General features: G+C 36.3%; 1 protein-coding gene across 1 annotated transcript; it reads right to left on the reverse strand.

Annotated features, from left to right (window-relative positions):
- Nucleotides 1-3,151: 3,151 nt before the first annotated feature.
- Nucleotides 3,152-20,248, reverse strand: LOC137071057 (myosin heavy chain, fast skeletal muscle-like). Its single transcript, XM_067438716.1, has 41 exons — nucleotides 20,163-20,248; nucleotides 20,023-20,059; nucleotides 18,789-19,007; nucleotides 18,551-18,694; nucleotides 18,310-18,466; nucleotides 18,176-18,203; nucleotides 14,852-14,960; nucleotides 14,614-14,706; nucleotides 12,785-12,848; nucleotides 12,593-12,691; nucleotides 12,403-12,506; nucleotides 12,182-12,320; nucleotides 11,783-11,901; nucleotides 11,540-11,689; nucleotides 11,275-11,445; nucleotides 10,884-11,184; nucleotides 10,690-10,754; nucleotides 10,507-10,594; nucleotides 10,298-10,415; nucleotides 10,090-10,213; nucleotides 9,861-9,997; nucleotides 9,506-9,761; nucleotides 9,179-9,421; nucleotides 8,911-9,087; nucleotides 8,662-8,807; nucleotides 8,491-8,581; nucleotides 8,003-8,392; nucleotides 7,033-7,159; nucleotides 6,668-6,786; nucleotides 6,391-6,587; nucleotides 6,124-6,307; nucleotides 5,837-6,002; nucleotides 5,257-5,381; nucleotides 4,843-5,151; nucleotides 4,519-4,722; nucleotides 4,319-4,444; nucleotides 4,060-4,230; nucleotides 3,864-3,968; nucleotides 3,655-3,750; nucleotides 3,420-3,551; nucleotides 3,152-3,268 (listed from the first exon to the last, which is right to left on the reverse strand). Exons 3-41 carry the CDS (start codon nucleotides 18,993-18,995, stop codon nucleotides 3,254-3,256), a joined length of 5,796 nt encoding a protein of 1,931 aa, XP_067294817.1. The 5' UTR covers nucleotides 18,996-19,007; nucleotides 20,023-20,059; nucleotides 20,163-20,248; the 3' UTR covers nucleotides 3,152-3,253.
- Between the last annotated feature and the right edge of the window lie 255 nt (nucleotides 20,249-20,503).

Consider the following 20,503-nt stretch of genomic DNA (forward strand, 5'->3'; position numbering starts at 1 on the left):
GCAAAAGGTCATACACAGGTAGGTAGTCCAATCAGACAAACAAGACAGGAGAGACAGGCAAACGGGTAATCCATAGAACAGGCAAGAAACCCAAAATCCAAGAGACAAGAAGCTAGGGATAACGCTGCGTGAGAAAATATGCCAGATATATATAGGCAGAGCTAATGAGTCCGGGCAAAGGATTATGGGTAATGTAGTCTATGTTAGAATGAGAGTCCGGGTTGGAGTGCCCTCTAGTGGTGTTCACAGGCACTTACACTGGTGAATTGTTACAATATATGTACATAATGGACACAAATAGTCATGTGCCTCAACAAGTAAAGTCATAACATAATGATACATTTTTAAATCTTTAGCTAATATTCATTAAAGCAGACAACTGGAAGTTGAAATGCATGGCTTTGACCTATTGTGATAATTAACATGTTAATTTATGTTATTGTTATGATATTAGGGAAGCAATACATTATGACACATTTAATTTGAAACCTGTATGTACTCAATCCTTCTACCTCTCCTCCCTCCTGTTACATTTTGCTCTCCCCTTCCCCTCTGTCCATGCCTTCTTATATTTTATTCTCTTGCTCTTTCCACTAATGCCATTGCCTTTCCACTCTACCATCTCTTCCTCCTCCTCTTCCTACATCCTCTCTTCTTGCTTCTCCTACATACTCAGATTTTATTAGATTTTAAGGTTATTATCCTTCTAAATATTACCCTTCCTCTATCCTCTCCAATAGGTGTCACTCTTACATCTATTCCTTGTCCCATTAGTTTTAGCTATGATAGACAGCTGTGTTAACAATTGGGTTATGTGCATTTCATGTGTTGGGTGTATTACAAACTCATCAGATATCAATTTGTGATTAACTGAGGACATAAGGTGTGCAACTGACTATTTTACAATTCACAGAGTTTTATTTGTTGTGTTTTGAAAATGGTACAAAAATGCTTGTGATCTTTGTGAAGACCAATGAAAAAGCTGCAAATGTTTTTTGCTAATATATTAAAGATTTGGTTGGCTATATGAACTGCTGGGATATTGGCTGAATTTTGTGCACAGTGTTATGAGAAAATTATGCTTTTGATTTGTAATTTGTATTAAATGAAGGATTTACTATGTGTTTAAGACAACTACAATGTGTAAAGATCACTGTGTTAAATGTTTTAGGTGCAGTAACCTGAGTTTGGAAAAATGTACCAAATTGATTGAGAAAAACTGTAAGTTAATTTTGATTTATAGGCAATATGATTTATTCAGCTTTTTTTATTTTGTCATACATACACAGACGCAAGCTTTCTGGTTTATTGTGTGTACTAGGATGGATAGTCTTTATTACAAATTGATTATCGCTTTCTTCTTTTTGTCAGCAAATACAATATGGGTCACATTGTCTATAATACAATTAAATGTTATTAGATATAAATTGGTATGCATTTCATGTTAATTTTGTGCAAAATGTAATGTTTTCTTTCCACAGTTAAATACATACACTCTAAAAAATAATTCAGTGGCTTAGTAAATATCACAGTAATAATTAACTTTATTAACTTAATAAAATCTCTCAATATCATTTACTTGATGGTTTTAGTTAAACATACCAAAATAATTGACTAAAAATCCAACAGTTAATTTTGTCTAAAATTTATAGTTATATTTAAGTTTTTTTCAGTAAAATTATTTAGTATTCAAATAACCAATTATTTATTTTAAATATACTTAATACATTTGTGAAATTTATTTCAAAATATTTGAGAATGGAGAATTAAACCGATATGTTTTAAGAACCACAAATATTACTTAATTAAAATCAAGATTATTAATATTTAACACACACTGAATAAATTGAGTAAATTTACTAGATTAAAACAATGCGCCCCTCCCCCACCCTCTGACGTGACGACAGCTCGACGGTTGAGTGAGTGCGGATATTTGAATTCTCCTCAGTCACCAGAGCAGTTTCTTCTTCTCAGCGTCGCAGAATTTGGGCATTTCCTCTGTGAAATTCAGGTTTGTATGTTTTGTTTTATCTATATAATCATTACTGTGCTAAAAGGCATTTTGTTTAATTCAAAACAACATCTAGGGACGCAGTGTGAGTCACCTTTGGTCTTTGAAACGCCTGCTGTGTTGCTCAAAACACAACTTTATTCGTAAAGATAACGAATATAATGAATTTGGACGATAAAATCTTATTTAAACTGGGCACTGTTTGTTTATTGTCAGGTTATGGAGTCTGGCGCCTCGCAGCATCTTTCAGCTACGAATGAAACAGGTCTCAAGTTCAAAGTCCACCCGCAGACCGCTAACGTTAGTCCATCTAAGGCTCGAGAAACAGCGCTGATACGGTGGAAATGGGATAACAGAGCGGTTGATTACACTTGAATTACTTTTAAATGTTTCATTTTTACTTCTAAAATGTCTGTTACATGAGTTTAAATGTTGTAAAATAACTGTTATTCTTTACATGTCAAAACAGTAATATATGCTGCTGTAACATTATTGCTGTACTCGTCGACAATAAAGGCCATGTCATGTAACTTATAAGTGTGTTTGTGTGGACTGTGGAGTATTTTACAAAGGTTTAGAGGAAATTAAAGTTATACTATACAAGTTAGTAATACTCATAAGTAAAAACAGTTCATATTAGTCGTAAATATTGTTTTTTAAATGCTTTTTACCCAATTTTTTCTACACAATTGAATTTGTTAATGTAACAAATGCAGTTACTCAGATCTACTTAATTTTTTACTTACATTTACTCAGTTCATATGGTATCTATAATTGATTTCACTGCTTTAAAATTTACTCAATTTTTTTAGTGTAAAAATGTTTCACCAAAAAAATTGAGTAAATCATAGTATTAGTTTTTAGAGTGTAGATCGAGGGAAACGCAGAAAGTGTTAAATTTGACTTCATTAAAATATCTTATTATCTATCATTATATCTTATTAATATCTAATATTTTCATGGTGACTACACATTCAGCTATGTGAACAAGTGTAAATGGAATGGTTTTAACAAATCAGATAGCTATCGATCAGGTAAAACGCATGAAGTGACCAGGTATGTAATCATACATCAGATATTTGTATTGTAACAGTGCATCTTGCTGAAAATCACACCTAATTATTAATAATCACAGGCAAATTATTTGCTGAAATATACAGGTTTATTAAGAAAGGCACGTTTACAATAAACATTCATATTATATGAATTTTAGTAAATTCAGTCCTTTTAAGTTTTAAAGATTCATTCTTCTTTGACCTGTGAAAGAAGGAAGAGGCAAACATTAGCCTTATTAACAAAAATGTACTCCACTTTACATAATGAAGTGAATACAGATGTGCAAATGTAGTTTGTGTTTGTATAAACAAGTTGAATAAATAATGGGAAAAACTCATCTACTCAGTCTTACCTTTCCAGCATCGCGGCTCTTAACTTTGAGCTTGTTGACCTGAGCCTCAGAAATATCAGCACGCTCCTCAGCCTCCTCAAGCTCATTCTGCACCTTCCTCAACTTGGACAGATGAGTGTTTGCTTGTTCCTCCTAAAGGTTTTTATACATATATAAATATGGTCCATGTATCATTAAATAAGCATTCAAAAATAAATAATTACAGTGTCAAGATGTTCTATTAAATTTTACATACCGCCTCTTCAGACTGCCTCTTGTAGGCTTTAACCTTCAGCTGCAGTTTGTCCACCAGATCCTGGAGTCTGCTGATGTTCTTCTTGTCCTCATCAGTCTTAAAAAATACACATTTACTAGATTAAGTCTAGATAATTTGCCAAAAATAGGCCTTGTAAGACCATGCACTATTATAAAAACTATTTTGTCAGAACAAATATATGGTCATGCCTGGTAGGTGAGCTCCTTAACTCTCCTTTCATATTTGCGGACACCCTTAACAGCATCAACTCCACGTCTCTGCTCTGCTTCAACTTCAGACTCAAGCTCACGGACCTAAAGAAGATTATTTTTAGTCAAACAAATCATAATATATTAGAATGTAACAAATGTCACTTTGCCCACATCAAACTATAAAGAGGCTTACTCTAGACTCCAGTTTCTGGAGTTGTTTCTTTCCTCCCTTCATGGCCAGATTCTCAGCCTCATCCAGACGGTGCTGAAGGTCCTTCACTGTGACCTCCAGATTCTTCTTCATCCTCTCAAGATGAGAACTTGTGTCCTGCTCCTTCTTCAGCTCTTCTGCCATCAAGGCGGCCTTTTGCACGAATGCAGAAATGATTAGATCCACATTTTTTTAAGTACACAAGTGTCTTGTGAAACATTTGGCAGCTAATGTTGCTCACATCAGTGATGGCCTTCTTGGCCTTCTCCTCTGCATTTCTGGCTTCCTGTACAGTGTCATCAACTTCACTCTGGACATGAGCAAGGTCGGCCTCCAGCTTCTTCTTGGTATTCAGGAGACTTGTGTTCTACAAAATGGAAAGCAGTAGTTTAAAAACATTTTAATGATGCTCTTAATTTCAGGGAAACAGAATGCACTTACCTGAGAGTGCAGTAGTCCAACACGCTCACTGATATCCACTAGCTCTTGTTCAGCCACTTTGCGGCCTCTCTCTGTCTGCTCCAGAGCAGCTCTCAGCTCCTCAATCTCAGACTGCATCAGAGTGTTTCTGCGCTCCACCATGGCCACCTGCTCCTTCATGTCTTCCTGTCCTCTCTGGGCATCATCAAGGTGCAGTTGGGCATCCTAAAATTAACAAAAGCTTTACAATGAGCATTTGACATGGTTTCTTTTGGGCATTACATAACATATGTTAAATTATAAAAAAATATGAATACATACCAAAGTTGAACATATGTCACATACCTTGAGTTGTCCCTGAACATTCCTGAGCTGTTTCTGGGCCTCAGCAGCCTGGCGATTGGCATGGCTCAGCTGAATCTCCATCTCATTAAGGTCTCCCTCCATCTTCTTCTTGATTCTCAGGGCATCATTCCTGCTCCTGACTTCAGAGTCCAGAGTGCCCTGCATGGATTCAATGACTCTCTGGCTGTTCCTCTTGATCTGCTCCATCTCCTCATCCTTCTCTGCAAGCTTCCTGTCAATCTCTCCTTTGATCTGGTTTAGCTCAAGCTGGACACGAAGAATCTTGGACTCCTCATGCTCCAGGGTGCCCTGTGAAATATAAAAACTACATTTAAATATCAAAATGAAAATATGTATTAGGACCACATTATGATGGTTCTAGCAAGAATTCCATATTGATCTCCAGATACTGACTTCAGCCTCCTCCAGGGCGGTCTGAATCTCTGACTTCTCAGTCTCCACTGTCTTCTTGGCCTTTTCCAGCTCATGGATGCTCTTACCAGTCTCACCTAACTGCTCTGTCAGATCTGAAATCTCCTCTGTAGAAAGAAAAAATATAATATTTTTCATAATGCACATTCATTAATGTGCTTAAGTTTTAATGCTCACTTAAAATTAGAACATCTAAAGGGATAGTTCATCAAAAAATGAAAATGATGTCATCTATTGCTCACAATCATGCCATTGCAAACTCATGAGACTTTTATTCATATTCGAAACACAAATGAGAATCTTTTTGATGAAATTTGAGAGCTTTCTGCTCCTCCATACTAGCTATGCAATTGATTCTTTGACATAATGCATAAAGAGATCATAAAATTAATCAGAAAGATTTGAGCGGGGCTCTGAGATTTCATCAAAAAGATCTTCATTTGCGTTATGAAGATTAACAAAAGTCTGGAACGACAGGAAGGTCAGTACATAATGAAATAATTTTCATTTTTGGGTAAACTATCCCTTTTTACTATTTTCTAATTTATAGTTCCATTCTTACGCTGCAGATTCTTGTTCTCTCTCTTGAGGGTCTCCAGCTGATCCATACTCTCCTCATAGGAGTTCTTCATCTTGAACAGTTCAGTGCTGAGTGAACGAGCCTCTTTCTGGGCACCTTCCAGCTCTGCCTGACCTTCCTCATATTTCTGCTTCCATTCTGCCAAGACCTTTGATGGAGATATTTCAGGATCGAGACTTTAAAACATTTAAACATTTTAAAACATTTTGAACAAAGCCCATCCCAGCAATACTTTACAAAGGGAATATCATACAACTAAAATAGTTTACCTTGTCAAAGTTCCTCTGCTTTTTGTCAAGGTTAGCAGCCAAACCATTGGCTCTCTCCACATCAACCATGAGGTCCTCCACCTCACCCTGGAGTCTCTGTTTGGTCTTCTCCAGAGATGCACATTTGGAGTTCACTGCCTCAACTTGTTCCTCTGCCTCTTGCAGACGCTGAGCCAGCTTCTTCCTATTAAGTAATTCAAATTATTCTGAAATCTAATCTATAAAATGGCTGTAAGAATTGGGAATATTATGAAATGATATACATACTTGGATTCTTCAAGCTCCTCGGTGCGCTGGATGGCATCTGTTTCATATTTGGTTCTCCACTGAGCAACCTCACTGTTGGCCTTTGACATTCCCCGCTGCAGCTCAGCTTTTGCCTCCTGCTCTTCCTCAAACTGCTCACGGAGCAGGTCACAGTCATGACGGGCTGATTGCACAGCATGAGCCAGTGCGTTCTTAGCCTAGGAGACAAAGTCACATAATATTAGCTTGTCTCTACAGTAAAGTAATTGACAAGGTTGTATTGATTATGCTGTATTACCTTAACCTCCTCTTCAATATGTCTCTTCAGCTCCTCAATTTGCTGAGTAGAAGCTTGTTTGCCTCTGGTGAGCTGAGAAACCAGAGCCTCCTTCTCCTCCAGCTGACGGCCAAACTCACCTGTATAGATTTAGATTCACTGTGTCAGATTGTGATCAGTTAATTTCAAAACACATGGATGAAAGATTTTATTAGTCAACATAAAAAAAGTAATCTAACAAGACTTTGTTACAGTTATTTTTTATTTTTTATTAATTGTTGATAATTACTACTGATTATCGTTGATGATTATTGTTAATTATTGATATTAATGACTTTTTACAATATTAATTTGTTCATGATTGGTCATAATTTGTCATTAATTACCATTTTCAGTCTGAAATCTTGCTCTTTGAGTACTGAGATCATTTATCTGGCGAATGTTCTCATCATTCTTGGACTTAATTTCACTAAGTTGGTCCTCAAGTGTGCGGCACATCTTCTCAAGATTGCCCTGCAGATACAAAAGTCATTATATACTTAAAAAACTTCAAGACTTGTTACATGCTGGAAAAATTGTCATAATCAGCACAAAAATTAGTTTGTGTTATTTTCACTATTAAAATCATTAATTCTTTATTTAAGAATAATCCAAAATGATGTATGATTTGTTGGAACCAGACAAAAATTGAGAAAAAATAGTTTTCTGAAGGTTTCAAAATAAAATCACCTAGCGACCATACCTTAAAATCCCTGGTAATACCACTTTTTTTTTTTTTTTCTTGAAACCACAATTGTTTAATTAACATTAATGATAAAGACCGCCAATATATTAAGACCTACTGTAATGCACGGATCTAACTTAATGTTACACATCAGATGTTTTTCGCCCACAGTTAAACAAACACAACAGATAATGTTTAAATGAATACTCACCTAGAGAGCTATTTTGAAAATACTATAATTTTGTGTATATTGGAATCATGCGATGTGTCTTTATGCACACGCTTCGGATCTAACAGTCGGCATTAGTCGTAAGATCATTTTGTTTATGTCATCATTAGTTTAAAAAACACATTTCATTGGTTCAAGCTCATGCCTTCAATAATTTGCTATGAATATTTACAAAGTTGGAATGCTGCAAAAAATTACAAATAAGATTTTTTTTAAATGTTTAATTACTATTTGGACTAAAAGAGGGCTTAATAAACTATTTTTTGTAAATGAAAAGGAATTCAACCAAAATTGACATTTTTCTTTTGTTTTGCCTGAAGCTCACAATTAGCCTGTGCACATTCCAACTCATTTTCCCAGCACGGCCATGGGTCAAATATATTCTTTAGAATATTTATCAAACCTTTGCTTTTGCAACAGCTTCCATGTTGCTTGAAAGATCGTCAATCTCCATTTTGTATTCACTCTTCTCTTTCTCAAGCTTCTGCTTGACACGCTGCAGGTTGTCGATTTGCTCTCCCAGCTCAGCCACACTGTCTGCTTGCTTCTTGCGGAGGGCAGCAGCAGTAGCTTCATGCTGGAGGGTGGACTCTTCAAGATCACGACGCAGCTTCTGGAATTCAGCTTCACGCTTCTTATTCATCTCGATCTGAGCAGAAGTGGCTCCTCCAGCCTCCTCAAGCCTCTCACTGATCTCCTCAAGTTCCCTGGAGAGATCAGCTCTTTGCTTCTCAACCTTGGCCCGAGCAGCGCGCTCAGCCTCAATCTCTTCCTCCAGTTCCTCAATGCGAGCCTATGGTTAAAAGTAGTTAATTAGACTTTGGTGATCTGTATTTGATCATAATTTAGTCTTCTAGATCTTTAGTTTTTTTTTTTTTTTTAAGTAAATACCTGAAGCTCCTTGATCTTCTTCTGGAGTTGAGCACCCAGTGATTGCTCATCTTCTATCTTGCTGAGCAGCTGGCTTGTTTCAAATTCTTTCCTATGAGTGTTCAACAATAAGTTGTTGTGAAAAAAATAACAACAATAAAAATGGTTTCAAAGATTTCCTGCTTTGATTACTTTTTAATTTTCTCATCAGATTGCTGCTTGTCATTCTCCAGGTCCATGACAGACTCTTGGGATAATTTCAGGTCTCCTTCAAGCTTTCTCTTGGCTCTCTCAAGATCCATGCGGAGCTTCTTCTCTTGTTCAAGGGAACCCTCAAGCTATGATGATTTATAAAATGATATAATGATATATAAAATATGTTAACCGCAGAAAACAGTTAGTTTGATAAAGTTGTATAATTAATTTACATAATAAACTCACATCATCAACTTGCTGCTCAAGCTTTGTCTTGGATTTGGTCAGGGTGTTGACTTTGTCCTCCTCGGCCTGAAGATCATCTAGTGTCTGCTGATGTGCCTCTTGGAGGGCTTTCTTCTCCTTCGTAAGCTTGGCAATGCTCTCATCCTGAGCTGCCATTTCCTCAGTCAAGTTCTTGACCTATGTGATTTTTTTGTTCCAAATACACTTAAATTAGTTCATTTTCTATATCAATTTAATAAACAAACATTAAATATAATCTTAAACCAGCCTTATTCTCTGTGGCATGTTTCTCCTTCTCCACTTTAGCCAAGGTGAGCTCGAGGTCATCAATGTCTTTCTTCAGCTCAGAGCACTCATCCTCCAGTTTCCTCTTCTTGGCTGTCAGCTCAGCATTGATTTCTTCCTCATCCTCCAGTCTCTCAGTTGTCTCTTTGAGTTTTGCTTCAAGCTGGATTTTGCTCTTGATCAGACCCTCACACCTCTCCTCAGCATCAGAGAGACCCTCAGATTCCTGTTAGTAAAATAGATTGCTATTTCATTGGAAACCACATTTTTTTGGAGCCAAAATTCAGTTCATTCAAGTAAATATACTCACAGATGCTACTTGCAGCTGCAGATCATTTTTCTCTTGCAGCAGTGATACCATCTTCTCTTCAAGCTCCTTCTTTTTGGCTTCAGACTTAGCTAAAGCCTCTTTACATTTTGCAAATTCCTCTTTCATTCCTGACAGCTCCTTCTCAGTCTCAGCAGTCTTCAGCAGAGGCTTAATCTTGTAGTAAACCTTCATCCATGGCCAGTGTTTGACATTCATGAATGAGCGGATGTTGTATTGGATGGTGTAAATGGACTCCCTGTGATTAATTCATCATTAAATGGCATAATCATCAATATGTACTGTTTGCACTTATTGTTATCAATGATGTTATTTTTACTCATGAAAAAATTCTCACCTCCTTTCCGTCATTTTCACATACTCCTTCCTCATCACGTAGCCACGACCGAGAGCCTGAGTCATTGTGACCAGAGTTGCAAGTTTCTCATCACGCATCTCTTCAAGAGTACCCAGAAGACCAGCTTTGAAAAACACCTGAATTTATGAAAAAAAAAAAATAATAATATATATATATATATATGATCATGATCAGTGATTCTTTAAAAGTTGTAAAGCTGAATATGTACTTTTGTGTGTCCAAATTTGTACTCCTCATGATCAACGTCGATGGATCCCAGGAGTTTCTCACTGGCCTTCTTGTTATCCATAAACTGTCCATCTGGGATAACACCGGCATTCAGCACCTTGTATCTGTGTAAAATTAATCAAAATACTTCATGTTTTTTAATTAGGAGCCTCCTACAGGAAATGGTATTTTCATGTGGTCCTAGTTACCTCTGCTTAAAGTCACCATATTGGATTCTGCTGGGGAAACCTTTTCTGCAGATTCTGATACCCTCTAGTACACCGTTACACCTCAGCTGGTGGATAACCAGGAAATTCTCCATGAGACCTATAACAAACAGTTCACACCATAAACCTGGCAAATGACCGTTATCATGTATTTTGAGTGCCAGCATATCTATACGTTATTAATACTTTACCTGGAGTCTTGGACTCATTAGGAATCAGGCAACGCACAAAGTGAGGGTGAGTGCTCCTCAAGTTGGTCATGAGTTTGCCCAAGTTCTCCTGTGGATAATAGAAAGGGTTGGCATGATTTGCATTTCTTTTTTCTTTTTACCTCAAATAAAGCAATATTGATTTGATGTCATCTCCATACATACCCTGAATTGGGAGGACACAGTCTGCATGGAACCACCCTTCTTCTTGCCTCCTTTTTTAGTAGCATCTATTGAGATAAAAGTACAAAGGAACATGAAAATTAAAAAAAAAAAAAAAAAAAAAAAAAAAACAAGAAAGAAAGTTCAATACTGATTCAATTGGTTAAACAAATTTTAAATTGATGTTTTTTCTTTACCCTCAACAACAGGTGGGTAGAGAGTAGCCAGCAGCTTGTTAGAAGACTTCTGGTACAGCAGCAAAACAGAATCATTCAATGGATCCTTGTTCTTGTCCAACCAGCCAGTGATGTTGTAGTCCACAGTTCCAGCGTAGTGAACCAGAGAGAAGTGAGCTTCAGCCTTGCCTTTGGCAGGCTTTGGTTTCTCAAAAGCTTTGCTCTTACCAAGATGCTGATCATACAGCTTGTTCTTGAAGGAAGTGTCTGAAGCCTTAGGGAACATGCACTCCTCTTCAAGGATGGAGAAGATACCCATGGGCTGTTTATAAAATAATGTTGTTTATTACCAAAACTATAAGATTTTGAGAATAGACAATGGAAATTAATAAATTCATAAACCATTAAAAACCTTTTCAATGAGCTCTATGCATGAAGCCAAGTCCATGCCAAAGTCAATGAACTCCCAAATAATGCCCTCCTTCTTGTATTCCTCTTGTTCCAGCACAAACATGGTGTGGTTGAAAAACTGTTGCAGTTTCTCATTGGTGAAGTTGATGCACAGCTGCTCCATGCTGTTATACTGATGAAGAAAAAACAAAAAACAGAAACATTTACTGACTAAATACTGAATACGATTTATTTGACATAAAAAGAGATACAATATTCATTCTTACATCAAAGATCTCAAAGCCAGCAATATCCAGCACACCAATGTAGAAATTCCTTTGTTGTTTTGTGTCCAACATCTGGTTGATACGAACGACCATCCACAAGAACATCCTCTCATAGATAGATTTGGCCAAGGCACTAACAGAGTTGTACACCTGTAAGTAGAATAGAGTGGATATTTTATCGTGCTCCTGCAATAATTAGCCAGAATTGTAGGTAAAACACATGCACATGAAATTTTACTCTACCTGTGGCACGGTCTGACCTTTGGTCACATACTCATTTCCGACCTTGACTCTGGGGTAGCACAAAGCCTTCAGCATATCAGCAGAGTTCAAACCCAGAAGGTAAGCGATTTTGTCAGCCTCTGTTAAATATATATATTTTTTAAATAAATAGTCTTTGCTCTATAGAGTCTTTGTGTGTGTGTAAAAAATATAATAAATTAGGCACAAGGTATTTTCACTTAGATCTTTAGATGTATTGTTATGCACAGCACTGCACACTTCTAATTTATAATCACACTAAACACTTTACACACAATTTCTGTGATTTTACCAGCAGAGTCAATGCAACCTTTACTATTGTAAAGGCCAGAATAAAACAGAACTAAACTGAGAAAACTGACTGAAAATAACACGTCTCACCCTCATTGCCATCAGGCTCAGCCTGCTCCTCACGCTGCTTCTGCTTGAACTTCATGTTACCATGATGAAGCACAGCTCCAGTGAACTTGTAGATACCCATTTTCTCCTCCAAATTGAAACCCAGAATGTCAATAGCATCCTGTAAATTACAGAGAACAATGAGATCTATGATTTTCTTTATTTATATAGAATATGTCAATATTAAAACAGCAGTGACTCACATCAGTAGCATCCAGCTCCACTTTATCATCAATGCTGGCCACTGTGATCTGACCCTGACTGCACATGGGGAAGTCATAAGGGTTGGTGGTGATGAGCGTCATTTCTGTAAAATACATCGATTTTTTGAAAGAGTATCTTACAATATATGACATTTAAACACTGAAAGAAATATGTGCAGTGTGCATCTACCAATCAGCTCAGGCTTATGGTTGGTCATCATCTGGTAGAAGATGTGGTAGCCTCTCTCATCTGGAAGCTGGAATGACACTCTAGACTTCTCCAGCAGATCTGTTGAGAGAATGTACTTGAGTCACAATCATCTGAAGATTGACAGACAAAGACAAATGTGCAGGATGGATCAATAAAATCATGTCCACCTACATGTCTCAATGTCAGCGCTAGCCAGTTTTCCAGAAGGACCGAAGTGAATTCTGATGAATTTACCCTGTTAAAAACAAAATGGCATAATACATTAATAATAATAATAATAATAATAATAATAATAATAATAATAATAATAATAATACTAATAATAATAATACTAATACTAATAATAATAATAAATATAGCTGCAAGCAGCCGTTAAAGGGGCCAAGCACAAGAAAAGCAAACAAGGAAGCCAGCAGCAGACCAACTGCAAAAATAAGACATTTGGAGACAATTTTTAAGCAAAAAAGAGACAAGTACATGTTTTGTTTAATTATTGCGCCACCAACAGGCCCAATCATACCATTTTTTTGTGTGTGTCACATAGATGTGTGTGTCAATTTTGGTGGAAATATCTCATTTTGTTTTGGAGTTATAGACATTTGTGTGAAAAAACACATAAAAAATGACTGACACATGACTTTGATTGGATTTTACTACCCCTTACTATCAATATTTTGACATATGAGCTTTAACATATAGCTATCGACCTATGTTTTCGATTTTCTGACACTGGTTTTGTCTCGATCGGACTAGCGGTTTCAAAGATATCAGCTAGTGTTTTATAAGCGCTCAATTACCACGCTGCACAAACCGTACATCGAAACCTGACAAATTTACTATCGTTGTTATCGTTGGAAACTTCCCAGGCTACTTCAGTGCACCGTGGTGATGACCCATACCAAGTTTCGTAACGATCTGTTCATGCATTCGTAAAAAATACAGCATTTTAGCACATTATTCAAAATGGCCGACGGCCAAAATGGCCAAAATGTCATGATTTTTAGATAAACGGTTTAGAAGTTATAAGCCAAAAAAGCCATTTTTCCTGTCTAAGGACCAGTAGGTGGCACTGTGCTGAAACACTGCATGTTGCCTCAAGTCATGCTTGTGATGACACTTACCAAGTTTGGTTTGAATACGATAAAGTGTTGTGGAGATATAGCCTTTAGTGTGTTTTTGCAAGCGCTACGTAAAATTTGTTCACACGTTTATCAAAAACAATTTGACGAATCAACTTAAATTCCATAACGTTTTGTCAGCATGGTATGAGGATGATCTGTTTCAATTTTCGTATAAATCGGACAAACCACCTAGGACGAGTTTGAAAAAGTTGGTTTTCGGTTAATTAAAAATTGCAGAACAATTTGCATATCGGAAAATGACGTCATAGGGTGCAATCGAATCGGCTTGAGCCAAGGAATCAGAGGAAAGATTTCTGTTTCTATCCCATATGGTTCAAAAGTTATTAGCATAAACATGAGTGAAACTTTGGGCAGTTGGTGGCGCTAGAGGGAAAGGTTTAGAGACTCCAAATTTGGTGTGGTTACTATTAGTAATGACTTCTATCAGTGTACTAAATTTCATAACTTTCCCGCAAACGGTTCTATGGGCTGCCATAGATTTCCATGGCGAAATAATAATAATAAGAAATCTAACGAATTCAAGAGGGGCTCATAATAACAATTGCTAAATAAAAAGCTCACTGTATAGAAAAATAAAACTCAACTGACTACCTTTAGTAAAGTTCCTAAACGTAATTTAGGGAGGAACAAGCCCATCTAATCTTATAATCAACAGCCAATATATAAGCAGCTGCTTACCTTTATCTTAGGTACCTTGTCCTACATAATCATATCTTATATCAGAGATTGAGTTTAAGCTGCTTCTTCAAGCCCCTCATTAGTGGACACCAAGCTAAATAAATGTAATCTAATAACGTTATATTAAGATTATATGGGCAAACAAACTTGTTAACTTTAAATAAAAAGTGGTGAACTTACAAAACGAGAGGAGTTGTCATTTCTCACAGTCTTGGCATTACCATAAGACTCAAGCAAAGGGTTGGCAGCAATGATCTGGTCCTCAAGAGAGCCCTGTGTTGTTTGGTTTAAAAAAAAAAAAAGTTATTTTACTTATCAGTTTACAGGCATTTCACAAATCCACACATATAGTTTGTGAGAGGAGTGTTACATCTTTCAACATCTTTCAAAATAATTTTATGACATAGTTCTATCTCACCTTTATTTTGCTGTCCTCTTTCTTCTTCTCACCACCTGACACTGCAACTGTGGCAAAGTACTGGATGACACGTTTGGTGTTCACAGTCTTTCCTGCACCGGATTCTCCACTTGTTTATGAGAGATTAGAAAGTGATGATTAACCACTTAATGCAGAATTATTATTTTATTTTTTGAAAATCTGTCATTTTAACCTTTTCGGTCTATATCACTTCAGAAAGATTCTGTTGATTTCACTAGGTGGCAGTAAACAGGGGAAATTTGAATATTCTTGATATCTCCTTCTATAGAGAGCTGAGATATTCTGCTTTTTTGATGTATGACGCGATACATGACCTATTAAGCTGATTTTAGGCAAAATAGCTGTAAAATTATGAATACAGTCAATAATAAGGATATAATGGTTTATCACTTTCGACAAATAGGTGGAACAGTTACGGAATTGATGTGGTGTGGTCAGAATAAGGGAACAATGACACATGCAAAGTTTGGTTTCAATATGTCAAAGGAGGATTTCAAAATGGTGTCAATATGTCATTGCAGACATATAGCCTCAAGCGGCTTTATCATTATAACTAAGGACCACATGATGGCACTGTTTTAAAAAGTTTACTTTAATGGCATGATGATGATTACACATACCAAGTTTTGTAATAATACATCAATGCATTCATAAACTATAGCATTAGTATTTTATATCATAAAACTACATTGAAGTAAATGGGAATTTCAAGAGGCATAATACCACCCTTTTTTGTATCCTCAGAGTGAGCACATACATATGCATCAAGTTTGGTGAAAATATCTAAATTAAAAAACAAAAAAACAAAAAAAAAATGTAAAAATGACTGACACCTGACTTCAAATGGATTTTTACTACCCCTTACTATAAATATTTTGACAATTGGGCATTAGCATTTGAGCATCGACTTATGTTTCTGAACTTCTGACGCTGATTTCATCTCGATCAGACTAGCGGTTTCAGAAATATCAGCTAATATTTTTAAGCCCTAAATTACAACACTGCACAAACCATACGCCGAAACCTGGCAAGTCTGGTATCATTGGATTCGTCAAGGATTCAGGAGGCAAAAAAGTTACTCCCATCAAAATATGTCAACCACACCCAAAGTTATAAGCGTTTGAAAAATAAATTCTCCAGTAGGTGCCGCTGTTTCGAAAACTTCTCAGGCTCGTTCAGGGCATCATTGCGATGACCCATACCAAGTTTCGTAAGAATAAGTTAATGTGCTCATAAAATACAGCATCTTAGCACATAATCCAAAATGGCTGACAGCCAACATATGGTAAAATTGTATATCAGTCGACTTGGCATGATGTCCTGAATCTAAGGATGCCACTTATGATTTTTGGACAAACAGTTCAGAAGTTATAAGCAAAAATAGCAATTTTTCATATCTCAGAACCAGTAGATGGCACTGTGCAGCAGGTCACTTCAGGCCATGCTTGTGATGACACATACCAAATTTGGTCTGAATACGATAAAGCGTTGCGGAGATACAGCCATACATCTGTTTTTGCAAGTGCTACGTAAAATTTGTTCACAAGTTTTTTAAAAACAATTGACGAATAAGCTTGAGTTACCTAACTTTTTGTTAACATTGTCTGATGGTGTTCTGTTTTAAGTTCCGTGAAAATCGGTGAAATGGCCTAGGAGGAGTAAAAAAAAAGTAGTTTTTTAAAAATTCGAAATCGCGGGAAAATGTACATAACAGAAAATAATGTCCAATCGAATCAGCACAAGCCAAGGAATCAAAGGAAAAAATAATTTTGTTTCTAGCCATTATAGTTACAAAGTTATTAGCATAAATATGAATGAAACTTTGGACAGGTGGTGGCACTACAGGAAATTAGTTAGAGACTACAAATTTGGTGCGGTTACTATTGGTACTGACCTCTATCAGTGTACCAAATTTCACAACTTTCTTTCAAGCGGTTCTATGGGCTGCCATAGACTTCTAGAGCGGAAGAAGAAGAATTGGTGCCTTCGCACTTTCGGTGCTAAAAAGACAATAAGACATGCCAACATGGCTGGGAGTGTCAGACCAATTGTAGCAATAAGCCATTGAAGACCTATTAAGATAATTTTAGGCAAAATAGCTGTAAAATTATAAATTTAGTCAATAATAATGATTTAATTTAATGTTTTATCACTTTTGACCAATAAGTGGCACAGTTATGAACAGAGTGGTAAGAGTGAAGTGACAATTATACATGCAAAGTTTGGTGTTAATTTGTCAAAGCATTGCAGAGATGCAGCATCAAGAGTAAAATCAAGAATTTTGAACCTGGTCCTTTCCAATATCCATACTTTGTTTTTGAAAATATATGCAAATGGGCATATATTTAAGTATACATGGCCTCATTTGTATATCAAAACATTAATTTACTCAAAACTTGTAATACATTTTTTACTTATGTTTATGCCAGTAATAAATCGGAGAAGTTTCATAGTGATATCTTGTCATTTAAAAATAAAAAAAAATCCCTATTCACCTGTAGTGTCTCACCTTTAGTGTATTTTTTCAACCGCTACGTAAAATTTGTTTGCACATTGTTTGCGAAAGGTTGTACAGATCAACTTGAATTCCATAAAATCGGAGCAACGGCCTTGTCAGAGTTTGAAAAAAGTTTTTTTTTCTTTCAGTTAATTCAAAATGGTGAGAAAATTTACATGACAGAAATTGATGTAAAGAAAAATATTATTTTCTTTCTTGTGATTTTTTTCTTGAGAGGAAAACATAATTTTGTTTCTAGCCCTTAGGGTTCAAAATGTATTAGCATAAACATGAGTACAAATTTAGACAGGTGGTGGCACTAGAGTGATTGAGTTAGAGTCTCCAAATATGCTATAGTGACAGTTGGGAATGTCCTCTATCTGTGTGCCAAATTTCAACTTTCCGCAAGCAGTTCTGTGGGCTGTGCTTTGCTACTAATAAGAGTATTTAGTTGCACTGCATGTTTTGATCGGGACATCACTGACATATTACAGTGTTTTTTGGCCATGTTTGCTCACAGACGTGTGAAAATAGTCTAATTTTGAAGAAAACAACCTAAGGAACAAGCTGACATAGCGTTTAAGGCTAGCAGTTCCACAAAGATTTAGTGATCCGAGCAGAAATATGACTCATGTGTTTGCTTGTCCAAAGGAGTCAAGGTGCAGAGTTGAAGTAAAGACATGTAGACTTTTCAAAGTATATTCAAATTATATTGCACACATTTTTCCATATAGATTTGGCATCTACATTATACTTTACATTTTTTTATTTTTTGTCAAGGTCTAAGATTAAAAGAAAATACTTACGTAATCAGGACAGACTGGTTTTCTCTATCTGTTGATTAAAATTTGTAAAATATTTGTAAAATATTTATTATATTAACAGCATCAACTAATTTACCTTAATGAATTCTATGGAATTCAATTCCATAATGTCTTACCAGTCTGCATGAACTGATAGGCGTTGTCAGAGACAGAGAAGATGTGGGGTGGGGCCTCCATACGCTTTTTGCCTCTGTAGGCAGACACAACTTCTGAATCATACACTGGGAGCCACTTGTAGGGGTTCACAGTTGCACAGAAGAGTCCAGAGTAGGTCTGAAATGAGCAGAGAAGTGGTCAGATTGCAACAAGACAGACACATTGAGCTTAAATGCTTTTTTATGTTGTTGCAGAACTTACGTAGATCATCCATGCAGCATAACGCTCTTTGAGGTTATACAGCACAGAGGCTTCATTGAGATGGGTCATCATGGCCATGTCCTCAATCTTGTCATACTTTGGAGGATTCATTGGGTAGACATCATCTTCTTTAGCAACTCTTTCCTATTAATGTGATCAATTAGATATTACATTGTTTTCTTTTAAATCTAATAAGTCATTTAATGAGCATCAACATTAAATATAAATTAAAACTCACCTCCTTAGTGTCAAGCAAAACAACAGTGACTTTGCCACCTTCTTTGCTCTTGATCGTTCCCTTGAGGTACAACTCTTTGACATCAGCCACATAGCAGGCAGTCTTGGCATCAAATGGTTTAGTTTGAGCCTCGAGTCTCTCCTTCTCAGGCTTACGAAGGTAAATGGCAGCCTTGCCATAAGCGGCCATCTCCGCGTCCGTACTCATGGTGGCGGCTTACTAAAAAGAGAAATAATAAACTATGCGTTAAAAAAAAATAACGGCAAACACTGAGTCTGAATATGTTTTTTGGTGATGAAACTCATATGCTGTTGCCAGGACATGGCACAAAGTACAGTATGAATTGTGGTATATATAAATTTCCAAGGCATAACAGAGATTGTCACTGTCTATTTTGATTGTCACTTGTGGACTTTCTGATCAAGTACATTATCTGGCTACAAGCATGTATTAAATTACATGTGTGCACCTGCTAATGCGCACAACATCTTATAGTGGGTAAAAATAGGGAAAATAATAATCTCCACTCTAGATAAGTGGTGTTTGAGTTTGTTTCCCTTCTCAGTGAAGGCATACGATTCCCTGACAAAAATTAAGAAATTACTGTCACATATTTTTTATCATAATAATTTAATGTTATGATAAAACTTTAGGCCTTTCTAGTGATTTATATTTATACAAATGTCATCATGGAATATGATAGCAACACTGCATGCCAACAGTTCTGTAGTTAGAGCCAATTTCATGTTTTGCTCTATTATAGCATCATCAATTTGCCCAGTCTACACAGAAAGGTGTCAAATTTGGGGAAAACATTATATTTGTTGTTTCTAAAAGTTTTCAAGTTATTAGAAAGAGTGCAAGTATGGATAGATTGTGGTGCTAGAGGGTTTGAGAGACTCCACATTTGCTGTGTTTCATGTTCAGACTGTCCTCTATGCTTGTGCCAAATTGGTTGTAACTTTCCCACAAGGGCTCTATGGGCTCTCGTATAGGCTTAAAAGTTCAAAGAGAAAAACTGAATCCAATACAACACACAATACAAATATTATGCTTGGCCCTTAAATAAAGGGTCATTGGGACCCCTTCCTTACATTCATCTTATATTTTAATACATTTATTTGTGAATAAATTAGCCAAGTTTTTGAAAGCAACATGCTTCCCCCAGTTATTCAGACTATAACAACTGTTTTCCTCTACCCTAATCCACACACTGAAACAAAAACTCACTTGCCTTTTGTCCTGTGAGACCAGATGAACTTTTCTCTACCCTTGAATTAAAAGTAAATTGAATTCATTAAAATGTATAAATAACTAAAAACACTTAAGCAAGGATGCATACATGATGATGATAAAATGCCCACAGGCTCTTACCACTGGATGGAACTTCTGAGGTCTTATCTGCATCCCTTCTGGTCTACCCTCTTGTCTTTTATAGAGGTTGATCATGCACACTAAGCAGAATCTATACATGGGTAACCTCGTAAATTTTGATATATGATAAGCTTTCTTGACCCATTTTATATGAAATTTATGGACAGACTCCTACCTGAATGAATCAGTCATAAGGCAATTGCTTAAAATACATAGGTCACAGCTTCAACCTCAAAGTTCATGTGTATTATAATTACTTATTTTTAGTCTATTAATATCTAACTTTGACATAGGACACACACTCAAATAAATAAATCCTTTTTGAGAAGAGGGTGCATTCA

Source organism: Pseudorasbora parva, chromosome 3 (genome assembly GCF_024679245.1).
Source record: "Pseudorasbora parva isolate DD20220531a chromosome 3, ASM2467924v1, whole genome shotgun sequence".
In the NCBI taxonomy this organism is placed as follows: domain Eukaryota; kingdom Metazoa; phylum Chordata; class Actinopteri; order Cypriniformes; family Gobionidae; genus Pseudorasbora; species Pseudorasbora parva.

Bases quoted from the DNA above. Each gene is read 5' to 3' on its own strand.
- LOC137071057 (XM_067438716.1), bottom strand. From the start codon at position 18,995: ATGAGTACGGACGCGGAGATGGCCGCTTATGGCAAGGCTGCCATTTAC. The intron at 18,467-18,550 runs GTAAGTTCTGCA...TGCTCATTTCAG, and splicing joins ATGCTGCATGGATGATCTAC to ACCTACTCTGGACTCTTCTG. The intron at 18,204-18,309 runs GTAAGACATTAT...TTTAATCAACAG, and splicing joins CTATCAGTTCATGCAGACTG to ATAGAGAAAACCAGTCTGTC.